Below are 17,270 nucleotides of genomic sequence, written 5' to 3'. Positions count from 1 at the left end.
AAGGAAAATCTAGACGTAATAACAAATTAAATGGGAAGTTTTTCATCATTCCGATATTTGTTTAAAAGCGGTTGAGTATTCACTTATAAACCTCCCGTAAAGCCTCCAACTCAAAATTCCTCTGTTTGGAACACGAGAGAGAACATTCAAACAGTGTAAATTCCCATTGCTGGGAAAAGGATCGGCCCTATTCCAGGAGCAATCCATAACATCTGAATATGAAAAGAAATACATTGAGCGCAACCGGGAAAACACAAACTGCCGGGAACTAGTTCGATGCTCATTGGAGATGTTTTCCTTCCTCCATGGTTGCCCCCCAAATGGCACCCTGTTCCCTATATAGTGCACTACTTTTGACCAGGGCCCTATGGCCAATGGCACCCTATTCCCTATATTGTGCACTACTTTTGACCAGGGCCCATAGGGCTCACAAACTCACACTACTCTCACTGAGCTGGCTTGTTGTCGCCCCTGTTCCAGTTAACACACCACAAGCCAGAGAGAGTACCGCAAGAATGTCTAAATCAGCAACATTAGGCCTGTGTGCTCTAAACACACACGTTTCCCCTGAGTCTGGAGCCCTGGTGTGTGTGTGTGTTTGTGTGTGTGTGTGTGTGTTTGTGTGTGTCTTTAAGTCAATAAACACAAACATATCACCATCTCCCACCCAGCCACAACCCCTACTAGCTATCTGCCTCCCTAGTTGTAGCCACCAGCCGTCGGCCCCCCAATACCGCCAACCGCCCTCACCACCGCACCACGGTTAAGCAGCCGTGTGTGTGGTGAGAGAGGGGGCTCCAAATGTCTTTCATTTGTGGGTCCGACTCCCAGTTGAAGAGTTGCATGTGTGTGACTGTGTGTTGAAATTCCACAGGTGAGACTGGTCAAATGAAACTAGGAATAACATAAGGAGTGTAACAATGGAAAGGGTTAGAACTGAGTTTGTGCTAAAACCTTCTAATCCACATCTGCATGTGTTTTACATTAAATTACAATTGCCTCTCAGGACATGTTTGCGTGTGTGTGTGTGTGTGTGTGTGTGTGTGTGTGTGTGTGTGTGTGTGTGTGTGTGTGTGTGTGTGTGTGTGTGTGTGTGTGTGTGTGTGTGTGTGTGTGTGTGTGTGTGTGTGTGTGTGTGTCTCTCTCTCTTCCCCAATCCATATGGGTATTATCAACCGTCATTACGGACAGTTTAATATCGATCATCATCAGAGTTGACTGATTCTTACCATGTTATTTTGTAATTGTCAATATTTCTGGCAGGTGGTTCATTTTAGAGCAGGGGTAGGTAACTAAATTCAGCCTTGGAGGGTCGGGGGCCACGAAGATAATTATATTAATTTGTACACTGAAAATTGACCACAACTACATGTAAGCCCAAAAAGAGATTGTATTTGATAATTTCACTCATTTCATACTTTGATTACATTGAGACAAGATCATGTTTCTTTTTTTATTTGTGGGAATACCTGGGAAAATATGTGCTGACCTCTGTATTAGAGCCTAATATAGGAAGTAGTCTGCAATCAGATTGAAGACAGCAGCAGCAAGCACCTGAATCTAATTAATTTAACGTGACACTTCTTGAACAACACTAGACCCATCACCAAGCATCGACGTGTAGAGGAACACGTTGGGCCAATGGAATATATTCACACGGACAGCCAGAGAATCACGACAATAGCCATTAAGGAGGAATGGACGCATGTATTGTGAGGCCTGGACTCGCACAAACTCAAGATAGTGTCAGTCACATTAAAACCAAAAAGTCTGCGTCTGCATACCAAATGGCATCCTATTCCCTCTATAGTGCACTACTTTTGACCAGAGCCTCTATAGGGCACTACTTTTGACCAGAGCCTCTATAGTGCACTACTTTTGACCAGAGCCTCTATAGGGCACAACTTTTGACCAGAGCCTCTATAGTGCACTACTTTTGACCAGAGCCTCTATAGTGCACTACTTTTGACCAGAGCCTGTATAGGGCACTACTTTTGACCAGAGCCTGTATAGGGCACTACTTTTGACCAGAGCCTATATAGGGCACTACTTTTGACCAGAGCCTATATAGGGCACAACTTTTGACCAGAGCCTCTATAGGGCACTACTTTTGACCAGAGCCTCTATAGGGCACTACTTTTGACCAGAGCCTCTATAGTGCACTACTTTTGACCAGAGCCTCTATAGGGCACTACTTTTGACCAGAGCCTCTATAGTGCACTACTTTTGACCAGAGCCTCTATAGGGCACTACTTTTGACCAGAGCCTCTATAGTGCACTACTTTTGACCAGAGCCTCTATAGTGCACTACTTTTGACCAGAGCCTCTATAGGGCACTACTTTTGACCAGAGCCTCTATAGGGCACAACTTTTGACCAGAGCCTCTATAGGGCACTACTTTTGACCAGAGCCTCTATAGGGCACTACTTTTGACCAGAGCCTCTATAGGGCACAACTTTTGACCAGAGCCTCTATAGGGCACTACTTTTGACCAGAGCCTCTATAGGGCACTACTTTTGACCAGAGCCTCTATAGGGCACTACTTTTGACCAGAGCCTCTATAGGGCACTACTTTTGACCAGAGCCTCTATAGTGCACTACTTTTGACCAGAGCCTCTATAGTGCACTACTTTTGACCAGAGCCTCTATAGGGCACTACTTTTGACCAGAGCCTCTATAGGGCACTACTTTTGACCAGAGCCTCTATAGGGCACTACTTTTGACCAGAGCCTCTATAGGGCACTACTTTTGACCAGAGCCTCTATAGGGCACAACTTTTGACCAGAGCCTCTATAGGGCACTACTTTTGACCAGAGCCTCTATAGGGCACTACTTTTGACCAGAGCCTCTATAGGGCACTACTTTTGACCAGAGCCTCTATAGTGCACTACTTTTGACCAGAGCCTCTATAGGGCACTACTTTTGACCAGAGCTTCTATAGTGCACTACTTTTGACCAGAGCCTCTATAGTGCACTACTTTTGACCAGGGCCCATAGGGTGCCATTTGGGATGCAGGCCTGGCCCATCTTGTCAAGCCATGATTAGTGCATATTATGGGATGAAAGCGTTGACGTGTGAATACTGTCAATGTGTGAAGTGAAAAGCAGGTCTGTTCACCGCTGCACAGCCTGCGGCCTCATACTCCCATTTTCAAACACACCTGTATGCACGCATTCACACACACTTATCTGTATGCGGGAAGAAGAAGCTTTGGTAAATTAATATTCAGCCCAGCAGCTTTGGAAGTACAGTGCAGTACGTTGCCATGGTGTTTCGCATCACACAACAGTATTCTGATTTAAATGTATATATAATCAAAATAAATGAATCACAGACGATCTGACTTACTCTACGAGCATCATGATCACTTGGCCAAGTCACTGTGAAGAATCCTGAAGAAGTCTCCTCTTAAGTCTATCTATGCAAATGCTGCTTTAAAAAAGTATGCTTGAAAATGAACAAATAAATAGATGAAAAACAGAAAGAAAGGGAAGTAGCTAATGTTACAATAGAGTTCCAGCTAATTGTGATGTGACCTATTGATGTGAGGGTCTGTAAGTGCTGCAGACTGGCCACAAAGAAGTCTCTCTCTAATACAGTACACACACTCATTCTCCCTCTCTCTGTTTCTACACAGACACACAGACACACACACACACACACACACACACACACACACACACACACACACACACACACACACACACACTCTTTCTCTCTCCCTACACACACACACACAATCTCTTTTCCACACAGGCCTCCCTGCCTCCCTCTGTGTGCTCACAGCTGTGGATCTTGTACTGGGTTCACCTAAGGTAAAGATATGGTATATTACGTAATGGCTTATAGATTTTTCCACCCCTGGAGGGCAGCCAAAACCCTCCTCCTCTCTCCAGAGGAGTGAGAGCAGTGAGTTGAGAGTAGAGGAGAGCAGAGAGTTAGAGAACACTTTGTTCTACTGAGACTGACTGACTGTACTGTCCAGGCCTAGCCCAGCTAGTACACTTCTACTACAGTGGTGTACAGAATCAAAGGACGTTTTTCAGTACGAAAAGTACTGGACTGACTGACAGAGAGAGAGAGAATGGGGAGGGACAGAGAGAGAGAGAGAGTGAGAGAGAGAGAGGGGGGACAGAGAGAGAAAGAGATGGGACAGTAAAAGAGGGACAGAGAGAGAAAAAGAGGGGACAGACAGAGAAAGAGAGGGGACAGAGAGAGAAAGAGATGGGACAGTAAAAGAGGGACAGAGAGAGAAAGAGAGGGGACAGACAGAGAAAGAGAGCGGACAGAGAGAGAAAGAGATGGGACAGTAAGAGAGGGACAGAGAGAGAAAGAGAGGGGACAGAGAGAGAAAGAGATGGGACAGAGAGAGAAAGAGAGGGGACAGAGAGAGAAAGAGAGGGGACAGACAGAGAAAGAGAGGGGACAGACAGAGAAAGAGAGGGAGAGAAAAAGAGTGAGAGAGCTGCTCTATATTGATGTGACTGTCTAACATGCCTACAGCATTAGACGCTCCTGTCAACACCTCCCCATGCAAACGCTCCTCACTTGTCCCTGTGGTACAAACACACTAAAATAAATGACCTTCAGTGTGTGTTGTGTCATGCCAATGTAGTGAAGCACTGGTACTCTAGACCTATGGTATCCTATGAGCCATGATCAACTGGCAAAGGGTACTGTATTACACATACACTAACCTATATCTAGCTGTATGGTTGACGAATGCTTGTTCCAACCACAGGACTAAATAGAACACTAATCATACACATGTATCTCTATATCTCTATGGTCCCATCTTACGTGGATCAAACCAATCAGGCTGTTCTACCTGCTTCATTATTACTTCTTTACCTAGCAGCTAACCAGTCAGGCTGTTCTACCTGCTTCATTATTACTTCTTTACCTAGCAGCTAACCAATCAGGCTGTTCTACCTGCTTCATTATTACTTCTTTACCTAGCAGCTAACCAATCAGGCTGTTCTACCTGCTTCATTATTACTTCTTTACCGAGCAGCTAACCAATCAGGCTGTTCTACCTGCTTCATTATTACTTCTTTACCTAGCAGCTAACCAATCAGGCTGTTCTACCTGCTTCATTATTACTTCTTTACCTAGCAGCTAACCAGTCAGGCTGTTCTACCTGCTTCATTATTACTTCTTTACCTAGCAGCTAACCAGTCAGGCTGTTCTACCTGCTTCATTATTACTTCTTTACCTAGCAGCTAACCAATCAGGCTGTTCTACCTGCTTCATTATTACTTCTTTACCTAGCAGCTAACCAATCAGGCTGTTCTACCTGCTTCATTATTACTTCTTTACCTAGCAGCTAACCAATCAGGCTGTTCTACCTGCTTCATTATTACTTCTTTACCTAGCAGCTAACCAATCAGGCTGTTCTACCTGCTTCATTATTACTTCTTTACCTAGCAGCTAACCAATCAGGCTGTTCTACCTGCTTCATTATTACTTCTTTACCTAGCAGCTAACCAATCAGGCTGTTCTACCTGCTTCATTATTACTTCTTTACCGAGCAGCTAACCAATCAGGCTGTTCTACCTGCTTCATTATTACTTCTTTACCTAGCAGCTAACCAATCAGGCTGTTCTACCTGCTTCATTATTACTTCTTTACCTAGCAGTTAACCAGTCAGGCTGTTCTACCTGCTTCATTATTACTTCTTTACCTAGCAGCTAACCAGTCAGGCTGTTCTACCTGCTTCATTATTACTTCTTTACCTAGCAGCTAACCAATCAGGCTGTTCTACCTGCTTCATTATTACTTCTTTACCTAGCAGCTAACAAATCAGGCTGTTCTACCTGCTTCATTATTACTTCTTTACCGAGCAGCTAACCAATCAGGCTGTTCTACCTGCTTCATTATTACTTCTTTACCTAGCAGCTAACAAATCAGGCTGTTCTACCTGCTTCATTATTACTTATTTACCTAGCAGCTAACCAATCAGGCTGTTCTACCTGCTTCATTATTACTTATTTACCTAGCAGCTAACCAATCAGGCTGTTCTACCTGCTTCATTATTACTTCTTTACCTAGCAGCTAACCAGTCAGGCTGTTCTACCTGCTTCATTATTACTTCTTTACCTAGCAGCTAACAATCAGGCTGTTCTACCTGCTTCATTATTACTTATTTACCTAGCAGCTAACCAATCAGGCTGTTCTACCTGCTTCATTATTACTTCTTTACCTAGCAGCTAACCAGTCAGGCTGTTCTACCTGCTTCATTATTACTTCTTTACCTAGCAGCTAACCAGTCAGGCTGTTCTACCTGCTTCATTATTACTTCTTTACCTAGCAGCTAACCAGTCAGGCTGTTCTACCTGCTTCATTATTACTTCTTTACCTAGCAGCTAACCAGTCAGACTGTTCTACCTGCTTCATTATTACTTCTTTACCTAGCAGCTAACCAGTCAGATTATTATCCGGCACTACGGCTTCCCTGCAACTCTTCACATCAACTGTCTGCACTGTTCCTGGTATATATTTCTAACATATCTGACAGTGAAGCTTCTGTCTGCAAATTCTCTTCAGTTTACTAATACATGATGCAGTGAGCCTAGTGGTTAGAGAGCTGGGCCAGTAAACGAAAGGTCACTGGTTCGAATCCCCGAGCCGACCAGGTGAGAAATCTGACCAGGTACCCTTGAGCAAGGCACTTAACCCTAATTTCTCCTGTTAGTCACTCTGGATAAGAGTGTTTTCTAAAAGACAAAAATGTAAATTGTATCGAAACACCTGACGCAAACATTGTATCAAGCACCTGATGAAGACGGTGATAGTAAGTAGAAAATAATTTGAGACAGAGGATTTAGTCAAGCCCTTTAATGGGATGGAGCATCTCCGAACTGAGACATGGTTTTCACGGCTGACTGCCTGGTTTCAATCATGTCAGAACGATCCACGTTACAGTTGCTTGGCTCCCTTCTACTGAGAAGAGCCTGACATCTATTTGTTTAATAAAACCCTTGTATTTTTTCTTCTATACTAAACGTCTCCCACCAGATTTAGCAAGGGCATCTTCCCCATAAAATACGTAGCTATATAATATAGAAATGCATTCATAGAATTGCTTACCAGCCAGGGGCATTTCTCAGACATAGAATACATACAGAACACACTATACATGGACTCAATAGAACTGCTGTTGCAGAAATGAAAGGAGAGGACCTATACATCTAATTGGTAATGGATGCTTGGACATACAGTGTCTAGTCACTCTAACTCTACATATAAATACATATAGAATATAAAAACGCATTCAATAGATCTGGTTTGTCAGAAATCAATGCCTATATATTGATCTAGAGGCTCTAATTAGATATTTCTGTACTGTGTATGTGTGAGTGGTCTGTGTATGTGTGAGTGGTCTGTGTATGTGTGAGTGGTCTGTGTATGTGTGAGTGGTCTGTGTATGTGTGAGTGGTCTGTGTATGTGTGAGTGGTCTGTGTATCTGTGAGTGGTCTGTGTATCTGTGAGTGGTCTGTGTATGTGTGAGTGGTCTGTGTATGGGTGAGTGGTCTGTGTATGTGTGAGTGGTCTGTGTATGTGTGAGTGGTCTGTGTATGTGTGAGTGGTCTGTGTATGTGTGAGTGGTCTGTGTATGTGTGAGTGGTCTGTGTATGGGTGAGTGGTCTGTGTATGTGTGAGTGGTCTGTGTATGTGTGAGTGGTCTGTGTATGTGTGAGTGGTCTGTGTATGTGTGAGTGGTCTGTGTATGTGTGAGTGGTCTGTGTATGTGTGAGTGGTCTGTGTATGGGTGAGTGAGTGGTCTGTGTATGTGTGAGTGGTCTGTGTATGTGTGAGTGGTCTGTGTATGTGTGAGTGGTCTGTGTATGTGTGAGTGGTCTGTGTATGTGTGAGTGGTCTGTGTATGTGTGAGTGGTCTGTGTATGTGTGAGTGGTCTGTGTATGTGTGAGTGGTCTGTGTATGTGTGAGTGGTCTGTGTATGTGTGAGTGGTCTGTGTATGGGTGAGTGGTCTGTGTATCTGTGAGTGGTCTGTGTATGTGTGAGTGGTCTGTGTATGTGTGAGTGGTCTGTGTATGCGTGAGTGGTCTGTGTATGTGTGAGTGGTCTGTGTATGTGTGAGTGGTCTGTGTATGTGTGAGTGGTCTGTGTATGTGTGAGTGGTCTGTGTATGTGTGAGTGGTCTGTGTATGTGTGAGTGGTCTGTGTATGTGTGAGTGGTCTGTGTATGGGTGAGTGGTCTGTGTATCTGTGAGTGGTCTGTGTATGTGTGAGTGGTCTGTGTATGCGTGAGTGGTCTGTGTATGTGTGAGTGGTCTGTGTATGGATGCATGATGTGTCAAATCCTCTTTGGAGAAAAACCCCACAAAGTAACTAAGAGCTTTCATTTCACGGTTAACCGCCTTGTCCCATTCACTGGGTTAGCTACCCGACGAAAAAGAGAAGAAACTGAATTAAAGAAAAAAACACCAACGGGTGAGGCGGGGGGACAACAACTCCTCCAGAGTTGAAGATCCTTCCCAAACGTTGCTCTCTCTTCAACAGAGGCGAGTCGACGAGGAGAAGAAAGTGGAGGGAGGAGGAAGAAAAAGAAAATGGAGCCTCTTCTCATCCCTCACTCTTCTCATCCCTCACTCTTATCATCCCTCACTCCTCTCATCCCTCACTCTTCTCATCCCTCACTCCTCTCATCCCTCACTCTTCTCATCCCTCACTCTTCTCATCCCTCACGTCTTTCGTTACGTCTTTCCGTTATCATGTCTTCTGAAAGTCGTCTCCAACTTGGCAGAATCACAGACTTTAGCAGCGTCCCAAATGGCAACCTTTTCCCTGTAGGCCCTGGTCAAAAGTAGAGCACTGTTTAGGGAATAGGGTGGCATTTGGGACACAGCCTCTCCCTCCTTACCTTATGTATGTTCCTGGTTGGTAGTTGGCAAAAGCAGGCTGGTCTGTCTGGCTCAGACTCAGAGGCTGCCTCACAAATGGCACCCTATTCCCTAAATAGTGCACCTCTTTTGACCAGGGTCCATAGTGCATAATGTAGAGAATAGGGAACCATTTTGGACACAGCCAAAGTCTGTGGCCTTCATCTATCTACACCGTTTCATTATTGGTATGTGTGTACATTTGGTTCTGATGTCTGATAGAATTTAATACCCTACAGAGGGAACTCATGAGTGAATTGAATGATTAGGTTTTTCAGAGCTCGACAACACACCTCATCTCGAATCTTTAAACTAAGCAAATAGGTGCCTTATAATGACCATATCTCACATTGAATATAAAATGTGTTTTCCCATGGTGAGATTGGCTTGGCTGAGGAGAGGAGGGTACGGCTGTTTGTCATCTATTCTTCTCTCTATCGTATCGACACACACACACACACACACACACACACATTGTACCATACTGAACTGATTATAGTTAACTTCTTCCCTCCACCACAATCCTCACTATGTATATCTGGAACGTGTGTGTGTGTGTGTGTGTGTGTGTGTGTGTGTGTGTGCGTGTGTGCGTGCGTGCGGGCGTGCGTGTGTGTATGTATGTGTGTGTGTGTGTGTTCCACAGCAGTATATCGCAGACCGCCACCAGACCGCTGTAGGGGCTGCCTGCTACCACTGGCCACGGCTCAGCCAAAATCTAATCCATGCTGGGGGGTTGGGGTGTGATACACACACACAAACTCTCTCTCTCTCTCTCTCTCTCTCTCTCTCTCTCTCTCTCTCTCTCTCTCTCTCTCTCTCTCTCTCTCTCTCTCTCTCTCTCTCTCTCTCTCTCTCTCTCTCTCTCTCTCTCTCTCTCTCTCTCTCTCTCTCTCTCTCTCTCTCTCTCTCTCTCTCTCTCTCACACACACACACACACACACACACACACACACTCTCTCTCTCTCTCTCTCTCTCTCTCACACACACACAAACACACTCTCTCTCTCTCACACACACACACACACACACACACACACACACACACACACACACACACACACACACACACACACACACACACACACACACACGGGACAGTCAGCAACCTATTATCCTGTGCTGCATGGTGATTGTGGAGCGGCAGCGGTAAAGTGTGGTAAATCCATTTTCCATGGGCGGTCAGGAAGACTGCACAGATAAACAGATGAACAGAGGATGGATTTAACTCGTCTTCCTCAAAGGCAGGAGGAGAGGAGATGCACCCGGCTTGGCCACCCCCGCCACCCGGCCCCCGGCCCGGGATGAGAGATATAGTACAAGGTATCCTACAGGACTTCAGCTAGCTGGGACTTTAGTGCTTGCATCATTAGGTTACCAGTGGTAGACATGGAGAATTCTGTTTAAATGTGGCGATGTATATATGCATGTACATTCTTTCTCATTGTGCATACAGTATAGTAAATGAATATACATGTATTATTACATGGATGCGTACAAGCGTGCAGTAAATGTACACATTTACAAGCACTGCAGTATATATAACAGACATAGTCCTATACACATAGAACATATGTACTAGCACAGGGCCCACCAGGCAGAGCTGACCCCAGGCAGAGCTAACCACAGGCAGAAGCTGACCCCGGGCAGAAGCTGACCCCAGGCAAAACTGACCCCAGACAGAGCTGACCCCAGGCAGAAACTGACCCCAGGCAAAACTGACCCCAGGCAGAGCTGACCCCAGGCAGAAGCTGACCCCAGGCAGAAACTGACCCCAGGCAGAACTGACCCCAGGCAGAGCTGACCTCAGGCAGAGCTGACCTCAGGCAGAGCTGACCTCAGGCAGAGCTGACCCCAGGCAGAGCTGACCCCAGGCAGAGCTGACCACAGGCAGAGCTGATCCCAGGCAGAGCGGGAGATGGGTGTCACCCTGCCAGGCAGCGCCGGGGCATTCTATGCCTATTCTCAGCTCCACCATCATAGAAATACAACGACTAGAATGGGCATCTCCATTCAAGTCAATGTTCCCTGATAGGTGGAGGGGCCTCGGGTCCCATTCTAATAATTATATTTCTATGTCCAACACCAGCTCCTGTCCCGGTGTCGGTGGGGTGAAAAGTGACACCACGGCAGGAACGATGTTACCAGCTTGGTAGGCTATGTTACCGGATCAAGGGAGGCCACCTCGGCTTACACCAACACCACCGTACACTCCAGTCACCATCCGGTGCTGGTGTAACCAAAAACCCACCGCTGACGCATGAGGTCCCTGGAGGACAAACTGGGTGAGAATAACTCACACTACTGACAGACTTACCGCCTGACATCAGGACTAAGGCCTATCTATCTTTACCTGACGACTCAAACTGAATTCTTCCACTGCTCTATGTTAGCTACATACTTCAGTCGGAGACTGCCATCATTGAAGTCCTTTGTGGTGATGTCAAAATGAGGAGTGTTGGACAAAACAAAGTCTTCAGCAATTGGATCATTTCTAACCAATCAGAGTATCAAAGCCAGTGATGAATTTTCTAAAAGCTGCTTTACCCACATGTATTTCTGGTGCTGGCCCAACCCATCGGTTTCTGGGACCAATCAGAATGGTTAGAATGTGTTCACGGTCTAGGGGAGGTACTCAGATCCAGACTCATTGCGGAGAATAAACTAACGTCCATGGGTGTGGCGTATTATTTGGCCGGAGCAAGGCGTTTGGGTAGCCAGGCAATATCTATCTAACATGGCAAGCTGTAAGTTAAAAGTGAAGGCAAATTAATCTATTTGCAATAGTTGAAAAATGAGACATGTAACAAACATTTTATTTTGTGATTTCTCAACTGTTCCATATTGATAAATTGCATAATAAATAAGGACATCATCATCAACTACTGAATCATTCATTGAGATGAATCAATAGTTTGGTGCTTCCAGTAGTGAAGTGATGAAGGAAGGGGTTAACCTACAAGCACTGACTGGGCTGGCTCCAGGCAGACGTGACATCGCCGCTTTAAAACTTTTAAAAAATGTCTCTCCACCCCATGGCAAAATGTGTACAATTGCAGGATATCTCGCTTAGGGCCCCCAAAAGGCTAGAGCTGGCCCTGCACATTTATCCCTGTGCGCTGACCTGCCCAAATCTCGTGGTAGCGCTTCCCAAACACACTAATATGGACACACATACTGCGGTGTCCTTGCTTTCCCTTCACACGCAATCAAACTGCAACTACAATATTGTTTGAGAGATAATTATGACATCATCTCTATCACCAAACGTACATTACCCAATGCTCACAGCTATGTTTGGCCTAAACTCATTTCTTTCTTTCATGTCGACCATAACGCGGGCATTCATTGCCACACACGGCTCAGTGCGTTTTAAGTAAGCCTACGCATTTGATCTTGAAATCAATTCTAAAACAAGTGGACAATACACTAACCATAAAATATATACATTTAAAAAAAAAAACATTAAATCGACCAACAACTAAACTCATATCCAGCAAGAGTTAAGTATTTTGTTATCAAGAGCAGCAGAAAACGTCATGGGTTGGCACTGTGCGTAAAAGGCAGACTGCGGAAGCCTCGTGAAAACGCAAGCAAATCCAGACTCGACGCAGTCTAGCCTGCACTAGACATCAAATTTTCTGGGAAACTTGAGTGGAGACTGAAGCAATAATTGATATCCAAACACATTACATAAAAACTTTATGTAAATGGTTCCCTCCTCTCCCTACAAAAAGCATAAAACACTGCCATATTCCTCCTCAAAAACCCTCCCAGCGCCACTTTGCAAATGTACTGATTTGGCTATCCATACTTCGCGTCCATTACGCGTCATGCCCAAGGTCCCTCACCTAAGCATGTGCATTCCAACAAAGCTTTTATCCTCATTAATAATGTATCACTGATTGTTTACATTTGTTACCACATGTCCCCACTGCTGATTGTTTCATTATTAACAACATGGTTAAATCGAAGAAAATGTAAAGACAATCTCCAGACAAAATGGTTGATTCCGGAGGAACGCGAGGATAATTCCCGCGGGTGGTATGATAAGCACACTCTCTCTCTCACGCGCACCCTGCCACTCACCGGAAAACCAAGGTTAATTGGCCCTCTGCAAACTCTGCTCAACGCTTGCAGGGAACTTTTTAGTCAAAAGATCATATCGCACGAATTTGCACAACTTGCAAACATATAATATTGGAACAGGCAAGACAAATATATCATGTATTTCCTTTCATATTCTCACTGCCAAATAATCTGCATAATGTCTTGAGGCCAAGCAACTTTGACTGCCTTTTTATAATGCAAATACTGAATATCCTACTAGACTTAAATTAAATCAGATCATTATAACGCTGACAAATCAATTACTGGTGAAAAATCTATCAGTCGCGAGGAAAACAAATCAGCTCACAGAAGCTTAACAAGATCAATATGTATTGCGCATATGGGCAGCATGTACGCGCATATTGGCAGCATGCACGCGCTCGCCGCGCTGCTCGGCTCATGTCGGCGGATCTGTAGCCAATTAATTTTAATTAATGGAAAGAAAGAGAAACATGGTGCGCGCGGAGCTCAACCCCATATGCACTTGGCTTGGAAATATATCTTAACTAAATATGAAGTTTTTGAAAGAAGTGCCCTGAATAAATGTATAGGCAAATAAAACATAAACAAATTAAATAATGCCAAGTCTGAACTCTTACAAGCTAAATTACATTGACCCCAGCTGACCCATACGACAATATCTATCTTTAAAGAAATAATTAATGCTGTTTATGATTTTGTATAAGAAATACGTTTCTTTAAGACCGACATTTCTTCCACAGTGGAAGCTGTGATTTGACTGTGTCTACTACAAAGAGCTGACAGAGAGGGCCTATATTTCTCTCCAGCCAAACATGCGGTTACTGTTCCTTAGGCCTAATTCAAAAACTGAACACTTGTTACAGAAAGTGAATAGAAATTACAGCGACAACAACACATCCAATTGTATGGTTAAAGTAGGCTATTAAGTCCAATTAAAATAACGAAGGGCATTCATTAATTCATGGGACTTCGAAAAACACTTGCAAAGCTGAGAAGGCCGCGTCTGGAATCTGGACTTTTATGCGTGTAAGCACTTGCGTGTTGGTAAAATAATATTCATTGCGTGAATTATCCTATTAAAATTAAGTCAGAGATGCAATTAAAAAATGTACAATTCAACCTCAACCACAAGTATGGCATATAGGCTATACTGAGAAAAGAGCTAAGGCTCCGTGACCTATAGGCCCACTGCACGGCTATATAGGCTATAGTTAGGCATACAATAATAGTGGTAAAAGACTAAACAAAATAGAATATCAAGACGAACACTGAAAAAAAAAAAAAAAAAATCAACGTTATAATAGTCATGCATTTTTAGAAGAGGTAGCCCTACAGTTTACTGCCTATGGGACCACCAGACAAAGGAAAAGAGTGAAACGAGTGCTGAGATTGTGAAATTTAAGGCAATATTCAAATCTAAGTGTATAATAGGCCTACTGTCTGTCTGTAAGCTACTTCCGTCGAGCTTCAAGGGGCAAACAAGTTCGGTCCTGCCGGTCCTGCCCTGCACTTCTCAGTTGAAGGTGAAATTCGCACCGCTCCGTGAGCGCTCAAAGTTTTTCTCAGACGGCTACAGTGAAGTCCAAATATACACATCCAAATTCTTAATCAAAGTTTGCATGTTTTTTTAAGTAAATTAATAAAATAATATTTGTTCTGTTGTTATTTCATATGCATATAAGCAGCATAGGCCTGCTGTCATGAGGCTACGAAACTGATTCCAGTAAAACGGGCCAGTAAATTGCACTGTGACCTAATTTTAAGATTTTCATCTGAAATAAATCAAACAGTCACTCAGATTAGTAATTTCCATTTAGATAAATAGGCCTTCATATAATGCAATGACTTGTCAGCAACAAAACTGTTTCAAATGCACAAACACATTAGCCAAGCATATGATCCAAAATCGCTTCCTTGTGTGCCATATTTTTTATTTCTAAAATACTACATGTTGTATCAGTATATAATTGTTAAATGTAGCCTACAATACTTTATTCTCCAACCACTGTCAACACATATCTGAATTCCAAACCAACGGAGGGAAAGGCCTCAATGTTAGGCCTATATTAATAAATACCACCTTAAATTTACGCACAACGGCATTGCCATTTAATGTCTTGCCTTTGCCGTCCACAATAACCCCAAAAGGAACATCAAAACCAACCTCCCTCATGTAGGCCTATGTATTCACCCGTATTCTGACGTAAAGGTTTCTCGTTAAACAAGTAAATATCAACTAAAATAAAACAAGCAACCTTTACAAATGTACTCACCTGGCCTACACAGTCAGTTGTCAAAGGTCTATAAAGTCCTCATAGTTAAATGGCATATTTCTCCCTTCATTGTCTAGGCCTGTGAGGTTGCTTCAGTTGTGTGTCAAATTAAAGAAAACTACAGGCCGATAACATTCCCCATACTCGATTACATACACGGAATCTACAAGTATACGTGCTACAATTGTGACCTCAACACAATCCAATATTGAGGGAAAACGGGCATGCATTCCCCGCCGTCCTCCGAAATAATACACCTTTCCTTCTATCATTATCAACCTAAAAACTACATTTATCGATTGGAAATGTAAAACTATATTTCAACTAACTCTATACGGGCATTTTCATGTGACAACAGAACAGAAGCCTAAAGCTGAGAGCCCGGCTACAGCTGTCGTGTGGGTTGAATGACAAGCACAGTGACAGTCGCTCAAACACCTCCATAGCCACCACAACTATCGCAACAAAGTTAGAAAGATCGTTAATTTCCACGGAAAAGCACTCCACAACTAATACATTCAACGCTGGTTCTTTTTACTTAGATGATATTGTTGTGTAATTGTTGTGTTTTTAAACAGCTATAGGACAGCATAACAGGCGACCAATGTAGACATAGCGCGAGCCCCATTCCCTCCTGAGCTCTTCTCTCCCCTCCTTTTGATATAAAATAGATTCAGGAGAAGCGCCATTTTCTCTTCTAACCATGTGTAATGAAACGCACAAGAAAGCCTGTTGGAGAGATGCCATCAAAGGGGAAGAGGGACAGAGAGCGGAGAGAAGCCGAACACACCATCTGAAACGAGCGGATAGCGAAAAGGTCCCTAAAACCAAATTATTGACAAGCGGCACCGTACATGGACAACGACAACATTAAAAACCAACAACATCCGGAGAGCTAAAGTGGAGACAGGATACCAAAGAAAAGTAGAGTTTTTACCTGTGTCAAGCAGTAAGGGGAGTACATGGTTATTTTAGAGTTCATAAAGTGGAATCTTATTCAAGTTGGGTAGAAGTTGGAAGTCCGCTGCATGTGGTACTGCATTGCAAAACGCTCCGCTGTGCCCCTCGCGCTCACTCTATGCCGTACCACTAACCCCGCCTCGAGAGCTGAAAGTGAAAGCCTACACAAACTTTGGGGGAAAGTTTGTGAACTCTTTCTGACACACACTCCCCCCTTCTCTCTCCCTCCATGTCCCTATCAAATATTCAGATGTAAATCGTCACGCTTTATAAAGATGTGATCATGTTGGAGTTGGATAGAGAAAAAATAAAACTTAAAACATCAACCAACATTGACCGCAATTATAACGTTGAAACAGCTACTAACCCTGATCGTGCCAACTGCCAAGTCCTTACTTGCCATCATGTTTTAAAGTTGTCAATTGGTATTTCACTGGCTGTTAAAGACAGGTTGGTCAAATTACAGGGTCCCTCACTCATCATAGTCATGCACATTACCCATTATTAGTGCATTTGAGTGTGTGTGTGTGTGTGTGTGTGTGTGTGTGTGTGTGTGTGTGTGTGTGTGTGTGTGTGTGTGTGTGTGTGTGTGTGTGTGTGTGTGTGTGTGACAGGCATTTGAACATCTTTCTCACACACATAGTAATATAAAGTGTAGCCACTCGAACAATAGGGTATAGACAGCACCACTCCAATCAAACAGGGGTGGCCAGCACTTACAAACCGCCCATCTCACAACTACCAGAGCCACTGAACATTACGTAAGCCTACCATTTTTTATTCTGGTAGTGGTTATATGTATGTACAGATGTAAGATCTTAATTCGACCTATATTGTCACAATACAAAATTATCAGGAACAAAAGAGTGATCAAATTAAGATCCTACATCTGTAAGTCACTTTGTATAAAAGCATCAGTGAAATATCCTATTACTGTATATATGTATAAGGGGACCTAACTACAGAACACCAAACCTCTTTAACCCCAGCCTTCTGTTATAGTCATCTACAGGCTAATAGAAAGACTGTTTAAGAGTC

General features: G+C 43.7%; 1 protein-coding gene across 2 annotated transcripts in view; it reads right to left on the bottom strand.

Moving 5' to 3' along the window:
* Positions 1–16,397, bottom strand: part of LOC120035908 (nuclear factor 1-like) — a 43,791-nt gene extending 27,394 nt beyond the window's left edge. Inside the window, exon 1 of one of the 2 annotated variants that reach the window (XM_038982374.1) lies at positions 16,210–16,397. In XM_038982374.1, the coding sequence (XP_038838302.1) occupies positions 16,210–16,254 (45 nt within the window). In that variant the 5' untranslated portion in view covers positions 16,255–16,397. The remainder of the gene's footprint in view (positions 1–16,209) is intronic. The other variant, XM_038982376.1, reaches the window with a different exon arrangement.
* Between the last annotated feature and the right edge of the window lie 873 nt (positions 16,398–17,270).

Source organism: Salvelinus namaycush, unplaced genomic scaffold (genome assembly GCF_016432855.1).
Source record: "Salvelinus namaycush isolate Seneca unplaced genomic scaffold, SaNama_1.0 Scaffold1147, whole genome shotgun sequence".
Taxonomy (NCBI): domain Eukaryota; kingdom Metazoa; phylum Chordata; class Actinopteri; order Salmoniformes; family Salmonidae; genus Salvelinus; species Salvelinus namaycush.
The sequence above is the reverse complement of the archived record's forward strand: the minus strand, read 5'-3'. Positions and strand labels throughout refer to the sequence as shown.